The 18083-nt window shown below is 38.7% G+C and overlaps 2 protein-coding genes across 2 annotated transcripts in view; one reads left to right on the top strand and one right to left on the bottom strand.

The window, feature by feature from the left end:
- Positions 1-18083, bottom strand: part of rerg (RAS-like, estrogen-regulated, growth inhibitor) — a 50815-nt gene that overhangs the window by 26157 nt on the left and 6575 nt on the right. The window contains exon 2 of the mRNA XM_042403866.1: positions 11040-11193. Within this exon, the coding sequence (XP_042259800.1) occupies positions 11040-11100 (61 nt within the window). The 5' untranslated portion in view covers positions 11101-11193. The remainder of the gene's footprint in view (positions 1-11039; positions 11194-18083) is intronic.
- LOC121891109 lies at positions 15078-16642 on the top strand. Its single transcript, XM_042403865.1, has 3 exons — positions 15078-15206; positions 15664-16313; positions 16417-16642. Exons 1-3 carry the CDS (start codon positions 15168-15170, stop codon positions 16562-16564), a joined length of 837 nt encoding a protein of 278 aa, XP_042259799.1. The 5' UTR covers positions 15078-15167; the 3' UTR covers positions 16565-16642.

Below are 18083 nucleotides of genomic sequence, written 5' to 3'. Positions count from 1 at the left end.
GCTTTGATTTCATGTCTCTGAAGATGCAAAGGACAGAAGCTCGCATATGGGGGTTGAGGATGGGAAGGGAATTCATCCCTTTAATTTAATCTCTAACAATAGCACCGCAGCCCTATTCATCAAGAGCCATGTGTAAGGCAGATGAGGGCTGAGATGTTGTGGAAGCCACGCCTTAGAGTGTGATTACTAGTAGTATAGTATTACTGTGATTACACACATAAAGGTGAAGGAGCAGCTGAGAGAAAAGTACCCATTTTCACCACCTGGGTATTACAGCTTTAAATACAATGGCCTTGTCCATACTGCAGCTAATGTTAACAGTGTAGAGCTTTAAATGAAGCTTTCACGTGATTTCATCATTGTAAATCTTGAATGTTTTGTTGTAACCATAGCAACTAAACATCCTACTGTTCAGCCTTCCTACAATAACTAGTGGTCACAGTTAGGTTTAATCAAAAGGTCAAACTTTTTTTTCAGAAAATGTTGTAAAGTTGTGTAACAATCCAAACATTTTTAACCCAATGTCACAATGGAACAAACCTGAAAAACCAAGCCAAGGCTGAAAGTAATTCTAGTTGAGGGCTGATAACGGTACAAAATCTTACTTTGTATCACTTTATCATCAAAAAAATAAAGAAATGTCATTGCCTGTGATGAATCTGAGGCAATAATCCTCCAAACTAAACAGAAAATAGGTAGTACATCATTGCTTCCCAAAACCTCACATATTTTAGTTGTAACACAAGTTGTAACTGCCTTCCAAACCTCATAGAACCATTTTAGAAATGATTAATATGATTGTTTTCTGGTCTGACACTGCTATGCTTAAAGTTCAGTAAATTGTGGGGACAAAATGAATTGGATAAGATAAAGGAAAGTTCAGTCTTTGGGTTAAAAAAAGGTCAAGAAAAGCTTTTGGTAATGGTTTAAAGAAACTAATGTTGACTGTTAGTAGGAAACAGGTAACTAACAGCGGCCTTTTGAGCCACCCCAAGATCTTCCCTAAAGCTGGGTTTATACTCGACACTAGGAGTTAATGGTGTAGGCAACAACAACAACACCACAACACCACAACTTGATGCATGTATTGTATGTGATCAGGATATTTGTGCTTCAATTTTTTTTCCTACAGTAACTTTACTACAGTTTATACTTCTATCTTACTTTGTGATAGAGCAACAGCCGGCTACACACCTACTCATAGAACTGGAGTTACATCCACAGACAGTATGTCTATAGGTTGTTTTAGGCGTTTGAGCAGTGCTGTTGTTGTTTCTTCTGAGGACAGTCTCGATTGATCCTGATACATCAGTACAGTTTGTTGTAACTGAGTTTTCTTAACTGTGATAATCTGCCTTCTGTCACAAATATCAAAGAGGTTGTGTAAAGAAAATCAGAGGTCTAATAAATTGTTAACTCTTAACCTTTTAATGTCTTCCAGAAGACACAAATGAATGTTTATAGAGAAATTCAAATTTGAAGATTTATTATTAAAAGGAAAGCAGAAAGTATTAAATAAACTGTTTCTTAAGGGTTTAATATAGGAAGATACAGTATTCAATAAATCAAATATCAGTGAAAGTGGCCTTGAATATACAACATTAACCTGAACCTGGGCTGATAATGCACCTTTAGAGGCAAAAAAAGAAAATACTTAATGGATCCATCATGAAATTTTAAAAGTGCTGCTAATCTCTGGAGAGTGAGGTTGTTAAAAGCCGGGAGGGAAATAACCAGCGATGACTCACACGCTGGCCGAGGACAACGGCAGCAGTCAGAATATACTGAGTGGAGAATGGACAATATGTGGAGGCTGAGGAGAGTCGGAGGTGCGCTCTAAAAATAATTCAGCAGAAGAAATAAGCACAACCACTTGAGAAGCCCACCTTCCTGTGACACAATCATTTCCCTTTATGGGTCCGGTGCATCTTTGAGTGTGTGTAGGGAAGACGGACTAATTTGCAGATATTTATTCTGACAGGAGAAACAGAACATTGGTTACTAAGAACTTCGCTCCAGAAATATATCCTTTCTGGCAAAACCCAACATCAGTTAAACCAGTGTGAGTGTGTTTGTGGAGCGAAGGAGTGCCAGGTGAATAGAAACACAGCGGGGAGGTTTGGACTCTGAAGCAGGCAGATGGCCTTTAGAGAGCTCAAACAGATAAGTTGAACGGCAGAGACACCCTGTTCCTTTCTGAGGACAAAAGGAAGGTCCGGGCAGCAGATAATGCCTTCAGGAGAGGAAGAAGGAGAAAGAAAGACAAGCAGCGTGCAGGCACACCAAGGGACTTTAGGCTCCCTGACAATTTAACGAAGCCTTAGAGGTGCTCAGCTGCATTAACAGAGGGCCTGATAGTGTCTGATAATTTAAGTATTTGTTCACAGCTTGTTTTTGATAGCTTCCACAGGTACACTTTCCTACTGTATGAATACAAAGCAGGGTAGAACAAATTTAAATCTAATTCTAAATGAACAAAACACTGACATATTTGATATTGTGAACGTGTTAGCAAACAGTTGCCTGCTTACACATCCATCAGATACAGAGCAACATTAGCGTTCATTTGGAATCGTGTTTCTGGTTACCTGACAGAGACAGTCTAAAATTCAGTCTCCTGTTACATCTATTTAAGTCTCCACACACTCCTGAATGAAATATCTGCCTCTTTAGTTGCTAACTTTGTCTGGAAGTAAGATTAATAAGAGTGGTGAGACTGAACCAAAATAGTAACATTTTGAGATGTGAAACCAAAACAATGAGCTGAAAGACGCTAAAACGCTCAGTAGTACTGAGTGGAAAAGCAGAGTCAGGTGATAATTCTGTGTGGGTTCATCTACTTTTTACATTACACATAGTAATTTGACCCATTCTAGATATGGATTATCACAGTTTGAATAAAATAAACCATTGATAATAATGAATCCAATGACAAGTGAAACAAATAGTGTTACAATCCTGTTAATGTCTTATTTCTGTGACACAGCTCACTATCTTCAATTAATGTATTGTGTGTTATATATTGTGTTAATGTCACATGTTCTGAGTTACCATACACACACACACACACACACACACACACACACACACACATACACACACACATACAGCTGCAAGGGATTAGACAGAGGAGAAATGACTAGAACATTTTCATATGAACAGGAAACAAAGGCAGATCCATGCGGCGCAATTGTGGCTTTCACATGCAGACACAGTTGTGTTTCCATCACTTCAGAGGACATTACATTACACCTGCCTAACCCATACTTAAATCTTAACCTTAAAGTCTTCACCCTAAAACGTCATAAGGTCTTGCTCATTGTCCCCAGAAGAGAGAATTCCCAAAATGTGACTGTGTAAACAGAATTATGCCCCCACAACATGAGTAATACCTGGTACACACGAACATAGTAAGATACATGTAAAGGCTCAAAAATGGATGTCTTTGACATTTCTTTTTCTGCACCAGTTTACTAAATTATTCTTAGCTCAGGTGAAACCCATTGAACACTTGTGTGAAGAATACAGATCTTCTTTTTGTAAAACTCTGAAATAACTAACGATTTGTGTGTCTCACTTCAGCGGGTTCCTGTCTTGCCTAATCCCAACAAATTTCTTTCCCATCCCATCCTGAAAATATTTAACCAAAGCATTTTCCTCACTCTGTCCCAAAATCCAAAGCTTCCCTACAGCAACTCAAAATAACCCTGAAACTTTTAGCTCATTTCAATTCTGCTCCATTCCAACCCCAATGCACAGCAGCATAATTCATCTCCCACAGGAATCCTGCTCAATTTTGAAAATATAGTGTTCTTCATTTGTGCACCTGGCCCTGCTTGTGCTGCTACTGGGGCTTTCTTGACTTTTCACCCACACAGCAACAATGCCATGAGCTCTTAACACAAATTGTACAAATAAGCACAACTTAAAAGAATAAAGCCTTTACGTTTAGTAAAGTCTTATGTAACACATTAAAGCACATAAAAGTCACTTAATGTTCTATACAGCAGCCACTCCCCTCACCTGAACATTCACATCACTCCAGCCGCTCTGAATGCCACTCGTGAACCTTTTCAGATCTCTTATCTAAAAGAGTAAAATCTACCTCCGACACACTGATTAGAGCACTTGTGCCTCAGCATAATGCATTTGATGAGTCATACCTCACCAGGTCCGGCATGCAGAATGTAATCAGGGAAGTCAAACAGCCAGCCAACTTCACAGGTGTGCGCTCTCTTGGATGTCAAAGGCCAAAGATGTACCTGGAAACCCGTGCAGCAGGATGAGCAACTGTCATTGTGCCTCTGAATCCTGTTAATTGCTTGGTGGCGCAGAGCAAGGAGCTGCGCACTGAAAAGCCGATGGATGTCAAATCCAATCAATTATATAATTAATTGATATTCCAGGCCTTTGATTTCCTTCAGCGGGCATCACAGGAAGTTGATTTTGGGAGCAGCATGATCACTGCAGCAGTGATTTAACTGTAAATGGTTGGTTGTGCCATCTTTCAGCAGGAAGCCTACTTCAAAGTCATTATTATGAGCTCACAATGTAATATTGTCAAAACCATTTAGAGACATGCTGTCATCCTATACATTTCCTAAATAACAGTCCTTTCCATGCAATTGTGTAACACTGGAAAGAATTAGACATTCATAATAAGTAAGTAATATTGTAAGCTCCTCAGCTAGAAAGAATGTAAGATTGTTTAATAATCGGAAACATTTTCATATTAATAAATTGCTTGTTCCTTTCTAACTGTCATGACACACCAGTGATTCATCAACAGTAAAAAAATGCAAATAAAGAGCTACAAATGAAAAGTGAATGTAATGTGTTTTACAGCTGCAAGGGATTAGACAGAGGAGAAATGACTAGAACATTTTCATATGAACAGGAAACAAAGGCAGATCCAAGCGGCGCAACTGTGGCTTTCAGGGTGAAGGAACAGAATCTTGACTATTTTTGTCCACCAAGAACATGTTGTTTTGTTCTTTCGACAACACGTGTTGTCTGTGTTATAGTCCAACACAGTGACAGTCAGTATTTCGGCTGTCTGTCCAGTGTTGTATTTGTCTCTGTGGCTTCATCTCTCTTGCCTGTCCCCTGAATGACTGTTTACATCACGCTCCAGACTGACATGTACATTAGGCTGATTCATGACCCTGTTTTGGGCGTTGGTGTGGTAAAGAGTATTTTTTCTAAGGCCGACACATGTTGGCCCACTCCTTTGTTATTGTTCTGCTTTCTGGCCGTCAGATGCCCTGAGCAAAAGGGGGGGAGGGGGAAGCGAGATGTTCGAAGAGCGACGAGACAAGATGTTTTATGAGCTGGCGCGTCGCACCCTATAAAGTTAATTTCCCAAATGAACATCCAGCCATCTTTAAAAACACACCTCACTGCACTGTGTGAATGTGTGTGCACTGAGCAGGAAGCTCTGGGTCTGAAAAATGAGGCCAATGTGGAAGTGACTAAAATCTGCATTCTCTGGCTGGCAGGGCTACAAAAATAAGTCAGATTGTATTGAAGTCTATGAGAAAATGGGTGAACTTCTCACTTGATTTATTACCCCAGTAAACAGTTTCCTAAAGAGTTTATGGTCTCCATCACTAGTTTCGAGTCTTCTTCAAAACAGCATGATCATGTTCATTTTGTAAATTATGGTCCCATTTAGAGTAAAATAGATAACAAAGCAGGGCATGCTTTAGGGTGTGCCTACCTTGTGATTGACAAGTCGCTACCACGATGACAACACTGGATACGTTATGTAACATAACCCCAGATTAGAATAGCAGTATAGGCATAGCCATCACTATTTTAGTGTGTTTTCAGTTTATGAGAGTTAATTGTAATATTTTGGTCACCTAAAAAAGTCATGTTTGAGGTTCAGTTGTAGCACGTTAAGCATGTTTTCGCTAGCCAAAATTAGCATTAGCATTAGCAATATCACAGTTAACCATAGACTGTAAATGCACTGTGCTAACCAAGCTAGCAGCTAGCAGCTAGTGTTAGGGTCAGCTCCACCCTCTCCAAATATGGTCACTTCTGGCTCCAAAAAAACAAGATGGTGACAGTCAAAATGCCGAACTTGAAGCTTCAAAATGGGAGTCCACAAACCAATGGGCGACGTCATGGTGGCTATGTACTTTTTTTTTTTTTTAATGGTTTTTATGGTGTGCGTGTTCATGCTTTCACAGCAGTCAACAGCCAGATTTTATTCGCATTGTTTGATGAAATTTGATCAGGTAGAAATACCATTTGCTGCAATGTGAGTTTTTATTGGTAATTATTAGTTTGTATTTTTATGAAATTATAAGTGAAAATAGAAAATAGAAAAAATGATTCACAACAACATTTTGGAAAAAGTTTAGCTTTTCAGAAATTAAGTTTTAAGCTTAATTGGCTTTTTGTTCACTTGGAGGAGCGCAACATGGTGTGAACACAAAACATCTGATCACCTTAATGTATTACCAATGTTTTAGCAAACAGTTGGCTATTTATATGATACATCCAGCAGACAGACAACAGGAATCAGGTGTTTCTGGACACAGGATGTTCTACTGTGTTCACCAGCTAGTTGCTAACTTTGTCTGTCTGCCATTTGGTGCTGAACAGGTAGCGTACAGTGGGTTTTTAGAGCATTTTGGTGAAAACAGCTACAGTGGGAGCAAGCCAAAACTGAAAAGATGCAGGCCATGAAATCAAAACAACAAACATAAAGACGCTAAAATGCTCCATTGAGCTGAGGAGAATTGAAGAGTCACCTGATAATTCCTTGTAGGTAACTTAACATCAGCATTAACAAAATAGATTATTCTGTATGAACAATGTCAGAAAGTCTCAAATTAAGTTTTGATTAAACTGTCACTGTAAACAGCCAGAAGCTTACTTTGAAATACTCAAAGATGCTGAAAACAATAGGGGGAAAGTGACTCCAAGCTCAGATATTGATCTAATATCATGTTTTTCATCATATTTCTGTCAATAGTAGAGTCATATTAAATTATTTCACATGTCATCATGGGACAGAGTATTTGCTCATCTAACTCACTGACAACACTAAAAAACCCTGCCTGTATGTACTCAACTTTATGGGATCAGGGGCTAAGTTGGAGGTACAGTAATTGGACGAATTTATCTTATTTCTCAACCCCGCTTTCCCTCCACTGAGTCAATAAACCAAAAAGCTGCAAAGTGCCAGAACAGCCACACTTGAGTTAATACACTCTGCTTTTTATTAGTGCTGGTTGGCTCTGCAGGAGTCCAGGTCAGACCATCACGAAGGGCTCTGCGACCCCCCCCCCCACCTCACCCCCCCCAACAATGCCAAGACCCCCAGCAGCTCTGCTCCCATTTTCTCCACAAAACAGCCTCTAGATTGACATGATTACTACAACAGCACAACTACACTGAAGTCCAACTAAAACAAGAGCCATTAGCATCAGACAAACACACACTTGCACAGGCACTGCTATCATAAGTCAAGATGGAAATATCAGTGAATGGAAAACATCCATTTTGCCCCCAGTGCATTACAGTCTTGGTAACAGATGTGTTGTCGTTATCTACGAGACACTAAAAGAACATGGAGCTGCCTTTTAAATACACACCACAGTCCAACTGCAGCGAAAGTTAGGCTTGTGATGTTAAAGGACATAGGTCCTGCTCTGGAACAATCTATTGACAATCTGTTGACTAAAGTTTGTTTTCAATTGCTTGTTTTGTCTGACCAGCAGTCCAAAACAGGGAGATATTGAATTTACAGTGATATAAAACAGAAAAATCAGCAAATCTTCCCAGCTGGATGCAGTGGATGTTTGACATTTTTTGTCCAATAAATAACTTAAACAATTCAATTAAATATCAAAATCATTGTCAATTAACTTTCTGTCAATTGCCTTATTGATTATTCCGAGACTGTATTGATCACCACTGGAAGATCTCTGTATTAAGCTACAGAACAGACAGGCAGAATTTAGGGTGCCATTATTGCATTAATGCAATATTGTAAATTAGGCACAATACCCACTGAGTCAGAAATAACAGCACCATTTGCAGCTTTATTTGATTTGATTTGATTTGATTTTTTTTTTTTTCATGGTAGAAATAAATCAACAGCAACCTTTTCATTAGCCTTATTTTCCACTGAAGTGAATCTTGGCTCACTCTGGAAAAATGTGTAGATTTTATTTTGAGCACTTATTTTTGTTTTTGATATTCCTTCAAATCCCTTCTTAAAGTCATAAACATTCCTGTTAGCATCAGCTGTACTTTCTGTTTCGGGATAATTAGCCAATGGTAGCATGCTAAAACGCTAAACTAAAATTGTGTAATGTGACAGCCAAATAGAAAGAACCCTAGTGTCTTGCTCGACGGCACTTCAGTTGGGTGGCCTGGTTGAACTGTTTCAAACACAGTCTCTATAAGTATTAAAACACTAGGCGTATAATCTCTTTAGCTGAGATGGAAGTACAGTTAATACAGATTTATGAACCACAAAAGAGTGCTCACTCCAACACGCCAGAAGGTTCAAAACAACATCTCAAATCTGTTTAACATTAGTGTACATTTTTTCTCCTCTGTCATACTGTGCATGAAGTGGGAGGATAATTTACGGCCACAGTCCAGATGTTTGCCGATTGAGGAGAAGGCTGATTCATTAGCATCTGTGGGCTGCCACTAAAGGGCTATGTTTAGATGAGAGCTGTCCATTGTTGAAGGGATCACCGGGGCTACATGTAGCTTCAGATGTGACAACAATGACTACTGTCCTGCTGTGTGTCTGTTTCTGGGCATAAAAAAGAGCAAAGGGAGGCATGCGGGTTGACAGATGAGGTTCAGGCCACTGCAGAGCTACATGAATTAAATGTACATGTGAAAATAAAGTGTCCAAATGAAAAGGGAAGCAGGTTATTCAAGAGAATTTTTTTCAGTGAGCAAATAATGAGTTTAGACCAGAACTAGGTTGAATAGAGGATGATAGACCAATTTTTAGCCACTAGCCGCTAGCGTCGTGGCTCTAGGAATGGCAATATTGGTCTGTCTGTCGGTTGGTACCACACTTTGGTCCAGACTAAATCTTAACGGTTACACTCAGGATGAGCTGTAATACCTTTGGTGTTCCCTTAACTTTTCCTCTACTGCCCGTCACAAAGTTAAATTCTTTGATTTATGACCAAATACTGCAAAACAAATTCATTCACATCAGCCTCAGCTGTACTTTGTGTTTAGGGCTAACGGTAAAAAAAAAGTCAACATGATAAAGATTATACCTACTCATTGTAAACATGTTAACATGTTCATTGTGAGCATGTTATAGCAGACTGATGTAAGCATTTAACTTAAAGCTGAGGTGCTTTAATACAGCCTCACCAAGCCTTAGCATGGTTGTAGACTCTTATCTATTAAGATAAGACTTTAATGATCCCCAGAAGACAAATTTGCACTTCACTATTACCAGGTTACATCCTCTCGTTAGGTATTTTTGTGATCCACGTATGTCTATCATCTTCCCAGAATGATAAAATGCTTTACCCTGGTGACATCAATGTGTAAATCCAATGTTTCCACAGCTACGCCCTGCTCTACTTCTTCACTGGACATATGTTGAGTCCCCCTGCGCTAACTGTGGCAGTCTGTGGAAATGTTGGATTTTAACATTAGTTTTAATTCAGTTGATTTAAACATTTTAAAGTAGACTTAAGGACTGTGAGATCACAAAAACACTTTTGAAGGTAACCAATAAAAAAAATCACATTTTCACTTTTCCCCTGAGCTTTGAATAGGGAACACTATTTAACCGAATCATGGAATATCTTATGAAGCGCTGAGGTCACAAAGGGGGCTACAGAACCAGCCATCCACTTCTATATTTTGCAAGAAATCATCAGCAGTGTTTTTCAGTCTTGTTCCTGCTGCTGTGAAACTGAATGGGAGGTGAGCATGTTCTTGCAAGTTTTCAAATTCAATAATGATCACATAGAGGCCATTTTTAAAAGAAAATCAGCGGCTGACATAATGCCTGAAGCCTGAACAATAACCTAATCAACCATTTCCAGAATTTCAAATGAGAATATGAGGCTGGCAGCCACAGAGCAGGAAGTCACTGTAAAAAAAGAGAGGAAAATAGAAGAGAGAAAAAAAGAAAGATGTGAAAGCTAGGGGCAGATGACAGCTTGTATGAGATAACTGATGGGTTTTTAGGGGACAAACTTGACTCAGAGTGAAGGTGATGGGCAGGGCTATGAATATGCTTCTCAGTTTAGGGAAAGAAGTTGCAGATTGGAGCTTCAAAGTCTGCAGTTCTGTCAGACATCGTCAGCCGCACTGCCATGTTTTACATACTTTTCAGTACAGTATTGGCGTTGACCTCCACAGGCATCTTAACGGCCTTCTTTAACGTGTTTTTGAACAGCTGATTGCTGTGCAGAAGCAATCTGTCTTGATTTGCAGCTGGCAGGAAACATATGGTCTATGTTATTGCGTTAGCTACTGGAGAAAACATACAGGGCGCCAGCTGAGCCCGAGCCCCTGCAGCTTATGGAAGAATGCTGAAATGAAATGATAATGACTCAACTGACTTATCTGTGGGAGTAAAAGTATTTAAGCCTGACTCAAAACAACCTCCTACTGTAATGTTAACTATGCAAACAAACTGAGTATGAGGAGAAATTATGGTGACCATAAAAATACTGATAGGAAGATGGAGGAAAAACATTAAACAGCAGAGTTCACGGTGAGACGTACAGTGGCAACATAAATGAGGCAGAAAGAGATAAAATACACACACCCTAAAACCTGCAGACACTCTTTTAAAAACCTGCAGACAGTCTTTTAAATGTCACCTGGAAATGTGTTTAAGATTAATCTAAGCTCCAAAACAAAGAGTAAAAAGCTGTTAAATAAGCCTGTTTCCAACCAAACACAACTTTCTTAAACTTCCTAGAACAAAAAATGAATGAAATAAGAAAAAGAGAACTTGAGAAAAATCTTTGTAAGAATCTGCATGTACACTGACAAACAGACACCGAGCAGCCTACCTGATTTGCCCACCCCCGCTCTGCCAAAGACGGCCAGCTTCACCTCCGGGCTTTTGGCCATGATTGCAGCTGCGGCCAGCAAAGCTCAGCGAGCCAATCAGTGAGCTCTGAGGTCAACCATCCATCCTCTCATTCACACAGGAGGAAGCAGCGTCTGAGGAAACAAGGAGGGACAAGTTCATAAGCTACAAAGTACATTTCATCACTAACAACATGATTTATGTACTTTCATAAGATTTTTAATGCAGGATTTTGACTTTTACTAGACTAATATTGCTTTAGGATATTTGTGCTTTCAGCTCAGTAAATGTTTTTCTTTGTCCACCACAGTTTGTGAGTCATACAGTAATATCTTAGTGTCCTCCAGCAAGGCATTGTACTTTTTCAGTCCAGTCAGTCATAGCCTGACACTTCTGCTAATATAAGGCACTAGTGCTTCTTTGTTTTACTGCACAGATATCATAAGGAGGTGGTCTGGGTGGGATGGGGTGGGGAGGACGGTGGGTGTTAAAGCTCCAGGTTCTGTTCAAATTTAACTCAAATTTTTACAAAATTTACTGAACACTGGCAGAAGGAGGTGTGAATTTATGCTTGTTCCTATCCACTACTGTTGTGTGTTTGCATGTTATCAAATTAAACAGTTGGTGGCGCTAATTCTCAGTCTGGTCCTGTTAAACCATTGCAGAAGAAAAGCAACAAGATGACATAATTAAGAGCGCTAGTCAAACCTCAAATGATGGAAAGCCATGTGGGAAAGCTGATGTAAACATGACACTTATGTTTGTTTCATGTAGTAATTTGAGGCATGTTACAGTCCCCTCATTGGTCTACACAGATCTGATGTTGTTGTCTTTTGAGTGGAAGCTTCAGTGACGTTTAAGTCACATGCTTCATTTATGACATCATTTATTTGGTAAAGTTTGTTTCCACATTTTCTTTTTATTGATACACCAAGTATTCCACCTCAGTAAAGGGTAAATTTCTTTTGCAATATTTAAACTTTCTAAAAAAAAATTCTGCTAGTTCCACTGTTTATAAGCGTAAAGATTAAAAAAAGATCAAAACTGGTGGATGGAAATGCACTTCCCCTAACATAAAGCAAGTGCTGTGAGTGCCAAAAACTGACCCCAGAGAAGATTAATCATGCTTTAATTTCTATGAGAGAATGTTTTACAAGAGCAAAGATTGTAGGGAAAACAAATGCAATTCGTCAGTGAACATTTTGCAGATACATACAGCATCAAAATGCTTCAACTTGGCAGATATATTTTCTTGAGATGGTAATAAAAAACATAATTCATGTAGCATTATATATCTAATTAAACATAGCTATGGTTGCAAATCTGTAATACATGTAATTTCTAGGAAGCAGGGTTGGATAGAGTGTGTGAGAGGTTGGTGAACAATTCAAAACAAATAAATAAATAACACAGCAATAGTTGGTGTTCCTGGCTAAGAGATGATGAGATTGTTCTATTCATGGAGCTGGATACACATGTGGGGAGCATGCACAAGTTGGTGTGTGGAACCAATTTTAGCAATTTTGGTAATGAAAGGCAGTAGCGCAATCCTGGCACAGCATGTCACAATCTAGAGAAAAGGATGGAACACAATGAGTACATTGTTCATGTGTTGAGACAGAATCAGTAAGAGGGCTTTTTTAGTAATAGACAAATAAATTCCTTTTTATCTCTGGGAGGTGCAGTCCCATAAATATAGACCTACATCACCTCAAATTAAACGTATTTGTTGCAAATTTATATATGATGCAGAACTCACAAGGCTTTCAAGGGCAAATTATACCCATTTACTTTTGATTCTCAACTGAGAAAATTAAATTTCAGTCACTTTAGACGTAAATAGTATCTATAAAATCATTAATTAATAATAAAAGATTAATTATATAGACTGTTATTGATTTCAAGCGAATTGTAATTAAAAACTAACAAAAGTTTTTGTTTTATATATTGGAGATTTATCATAAAATGCATAAAAGCGGAACACTCATCATTGCACTGAACATCAGTTTGATAATTTTATGACTTTTTTACATTTGTCATATTGTGATATATTGTATATCTTACATCTGTGCATCTGATATCAAAAAAATATTATTGCTAATATTTTGATACTGATATAAGTCCTAAAGTAATATGACATGTAATGAAGTCCAGCATGTTTTTTTTTTCTATGGTCAAAATTCTTGTGTCTAAAGTGATTAATAAAGTCAGATTTCATTACATTTACATGTGCCAGTAATGTGGAGTAGAGCAAACTTTGTTTGTGAAATTGACATAAGTCTGGTGTGCATAAAAACACAAAAGAAAGTCCACTTATTTTGCTTTAACACAGTTTGAGTTGTGTGCAATGGTGCAGCGCTTTGAAATGCACAGCATGTTCCTCAAATTAAACTGTGCAGATGACACACACACATACACACACACAGACACTGTGTCATTATTCCTGCTGCTGTCTGTTGGAAACAGAGGTTTAATCAGCAGAAGGTGATGACCCTCTGACACCTTTGACTGTCCATCCACAGGAGAGAGGAAACAAAAGCACTGCATATCAATACATCTCAATTTTAAACACCACTAAGCAGTGTATAGTGCAGAGACAGCAGTGTTAGTCCATGCATGCGGAGAGCTGAAATTGTCCATTCAAAAAGAAAACAGGGCTGCGGCCCTAAAACTTAAACAGCCAAGCACAGGTCCGTTTAATAAGAAAACAACCCACTGTGAAGTTATCTCAGAAGGTAATTGATTCTAAACTCCCACTGCAAAACACACTTTGTTTTTCTCCTGGCTGCTGCTCCAAACTTTAACCAAAAACAAGCAGACAACGATTAGAATCTAATTGAAATCTATAACTTAATGACTACAGAGGAATCCGGAGATACACTGACTTGAGGATGGTGTATTTCCAATTATCAGCAATGCTGACTGAGACAATACAACAACAAACACACAAGGCCGAGGCTTGGTGCAGCTGAAAAGTGAAAACCACAAGTGAAAGCATCACTTGTCTAATGAAACAATCCAGAATGTTGGGTTTTTTCATTTAAGTGAAATTTAGCGATGGTTGAATGCTTTGATTTGCAGTGTGTGTGATGCATTTCAGCTGCAAATGTATTCATGTATGGTTTTTATTACATTGTGCTGATCAGTGTCATTTTAATGCTGGAATTCAGCAGCAAAATGTATTATTTCTCTGCAGTTTTGGTTCTCTGCAGTTTTGGTTCATCTATTTCTTAAAGTCATCAAGACAATCTTGAAGAACTGATCGTCTGCTAACATTGTTATTGTCTGCATACAAATTGTGGGAAATGCTGTGCTGGTAATGTGACCCAAGGATAATATATACTGTACATAGATATAGAAAAGGACCTAGGATGGATCCTTGAGGAGCCCCAAAAGACACTGGGTGGACAGAAGATGTAGTTATAACACTTTCATACCCTTCTGTAACAGCTTCAGATTCAGTCTGTGAACATACAGTATACTGTACTTAATCATGAAAAACCTTGACATCTACTGCAGTTATAACATTTTAAACAGTCTTGCTGAGAGGCCGATTCATTTAATTAATTCAGTTTGACTCAGATGTACAACAATGGATCATCAGCATAAAAATATAAAAAGATGCTATGATGACAAATGTAAATACATGTAATGGACTGATTTTGCAAAAATGTACATGTTTGTGTTACTATCCATTTCCGATGAGGAACATCCTGGTTTAAACACTATAAAAAAATGTTTCTGTGGTATTAAGTGCAATCATGTTCAACAAAGACAAAGGGCTTGTGTCTTTGAAGGTTGTATGAAGATGTGTGTTTGTGTTGGTGGTTTTCTTCCAACTGAATATCAGGAATCAGACGAGTTTGCAAAGTTGTAATAATTATAAATGTAAATACACATGTAATTGTTATTTTATTGGTTGTAAAGCTGAAGTCAGCAGTTGTTTGGAAGGTTCCATCAACCTTAATGACATCATGACGGTTCTAGAATCAAACACAACAGAAGCCTTCAGGATATTTGAGCCGCTTCATTTCTACATCTTCACCCTTCGAGTACAAACACAGAGAGAGTATCCAGTGTTTGAATATTCTGCAAGTTTTCAACAACAATGTTTGCTACAAGCTTCAACAGCTTTCAGACGGGCATGGTAAGTTGATTAAATGTCTTCATTTATCTGTATTCTAACACAAACAAATACTAAGTCTCATCTTTGAGGCAAGTAAATGACTGGTTACAATGTAAATATAAAGCACATTTTAATGCTTACTTTCATCATTTAAAAGGTTGAGTTCAGTTCTAACTAATAGTAAATGCCGAGCCCACTGACCTGTTGACCTTAGCAGGGAAATACACAGACATACACAGAACTATACAGAACTATAACTAGTCAGTAAGGAACATGGCACATTTGAAATTAGTGGGAGTAAAGTGTATATAAATGACAATTATTATCAGGGTTATTAATTTTACACACAAGTACTTCGATTATTACATAGAAATAATATTTCTATATTTATTGCAAATGTTAAGCTTTAAGCTTTCTGGTAGTTTTTAAGGTTAAAATAACAGATGATCTAAACATGCATCCAAATATTCTCTCTTAGTATTGTAAAGGCAAGGATCCCCTCATGAAAGAGGTCACAGATGCCATGGCCAGACTCACAGTTACTGAGAACACACGTCCTCTTCCCACAGAGGATAGTGGTGTTGTGGCTATCACAGCAGCCATGGCACGGCTCATGATAAGTCCACTTCCCTCAAAAGTCCTGAAAGAGGGGAAATTTCACTTTCCATCGAGGCCCACCGAAAGCCCAATACCGATGGTCATTGATGGTGAGCCCACTAGAGTCAGGAGAACTCTGGTTAAAGATGCTAGACTCTGGTGGGACAATGCACTGCAGTCTGCATCTGTAGGAAAGACACTGGAGGCCAAAGAGAAGGACGCTCGTTGTATGGAGAGCCTTGGAGCCACTTGCTCTATGGTTATTGAGGGAGAATCTGTCAGAATCCAGCAGATTCTGAGGATTGCACCGGAGACCCAAGTGAAGGAGACCTGCAGCCAGAAATCTACATGTATTCCCACCCAAAGCTCCAGCAGTGTTCAGCCACAGTCCACCAGAGTGAACCAGACTCTGACTGAAGATGCCAGAGTCTGGTGGAACACAGCCATGCTGCACCGGAAAAAGCCGGAGTTCCAAAAAAGGCCTTCGCATAAAAGGAAACGGGAGGCTGATGATCCAGCTGAAGGCAGAAGGTAGATGTTATATTATTTTCCTGTTCTGATTATTCATTGTAGATGTTAAGATTCTAGAGATACAATTTTAAATTTCAACTTCAATTTCATCTTTATGCAAAAGTGCAGACAGACCTGCTAAGCAAAGGACCAGGAGAAAGGTCGATGGAAGTGGTGACCACACAAACAAAGATGATGCATCTTTGGTTTCCACGCCACAGCAGAGGAGTGGAGCACGTAGAAGAGACAGTTTTCAAATAATTCTTAGATGAATGAGTAAATGTAACCTTGTTGATGTTTCCTCAATGTGTATTCTTATCTCACTATTAAATATTTGTCTTTCTCTATCAGTTACACTTTCCAATGTGTCCACCTTTTAATGACACTTCTATTTAATAAATATGCCTCTTTTCAATTTAAAGATATGCAGAAAATGAACCACACTAAAATGAACTCACACACACCAACTCACATAGTAACAGGAGCTCTTACTGGCCAGGGACAGAGGGGCCTTTCAGCCCTTATACAACATAACCTTGTTGCTGAAATGTACTGAAAAGAATCACTTTAATATAAGAAATTATCAGTTTGAAAGATCCAATAATCAACATACATAGGCAGAGTTTGCTTTTATGGATAAATGTGTCCTTCATACAGGCCACACTTCCTTTACATACAGTATAACCCCTTTTTTTTTTAGTATAACTGTATATTTTGCTGTGTCTTAATGATTATATCGGCTGTGACAAATTTAGTAAATACTTATGGTCAGGAGAATCTAAGCTCAATCGTCCACTTACTAGTTTTTTTTAACTGCTCCCAGAGATCAAGAATGAACATTAATGCTCAGATATTATTTGACTATTTTTCCTTTCCATGCAGTTCTTAATATGTGTCATAATATAAATACTTTGTTGCATCCTGAAACATTTGTACATGCCATGGATACTACTTTTTTGTTCCATTTTTGGAATTGCTTTTCCACTTTTGGAATGTCAGCTCTGTAGATCTGTTTCTGCCCTGTTTTGGCATGATACCGATTGTGTTGTTAGGCAATATAATAAAACACCAAATAAGTGATCGAGGGTGATAGAAAACTGGCTTCCACTAAAAACATTTCTGGCAGTCGTGAGAATCCTTCTATATCTTGCTGAAGTACATCTGCCCGGTCAGTGTATCTGTTTTGTAAATTCAATCGCACAAAAAAGTCTCTTCACTCATCCCTCTGTTAGTCTCTGTTGGGTGAAAGGAGACACAGCAAAGAAAGTTGGAAGGAGACTCAAAACAGATCACAAGTTCAGCAAACCTTGCCTGGTTAAATAAAGGCTGAAAAATGTGTGTCTGTCTGCATGTGTCAGTGCCAGAAACATGTTAGCCAACTTCACACTAGCTGAAGTTATAAAGTGGAAAATTTCCAATGCTTTCCTTCTTCATCTACTGCAGACACTCTCTCTCTCTCTCTCTTTCTCTCTCTCTCTCTCTCTCTCACAGACACACACACACACACACACACACACACACACACACACACACAGTCCGGGTTTAAGCTAACCTTTTCCCTTTTGTGCTGGCACACACGTCCATATATGGTGTGGCTGTGTGCCGCGTGGTGTGGCTCAAGTGGAGGTCGATCATCTGTCTCTCTGTCTCTCTCAGCTGGGGTCTTTATGACAGCCGTCAGCATGATTAAAGACTGTTGGGTTTTTTTTCCATTATTAATGTGCCCTCCACACTTCCTTCCACCAACCAGAAAGCACAGTCAAAACAGTGCATTATGTAGTAATGGTGTGA

This window comes from Thunnus maccoyii, chromosome 23, assembly GCF_910596095.1.
Source record: "Thunnus maccoyii chromosome 23, fThuMac1.1, whole genome shotgun sequence".
In the NCBI taxonomy this organism is placed as follows: domain Eukaryota; kingdom Metazoa; phylum Chordata; class Actinopteri; order Scombriformes; family Scombridae; genus Thunnus; species Thunnus maccoyii.
Note: the sequence above shows the minus strand (reverse complement) of the source record. Positions and strands in the feature narration are given on the sequence as shown.

Coding starts and splice junctions, on each gene's coding strand:
- LOC121891109 (XM_042403865.1), top strand. CDS start 15,168: ATGTTTGCTACAAGCTTCAACAGCTTTCAGACGGGCATG. Junction 15,207..15,663: donor ACAGCTTTCAGACGGGCATG/GTAAGTTGATTA, acceptor ATTCTCTCTTAG/TATTGTAAAGGCAAGGATCC. Junction 16,314..16,416: donor GATCCAGCTGAAGGCAGAAG/GTAGATGTTATA, acceptor TTTATGCAAAAG/TGCAGACAGACCTGCTAAGC.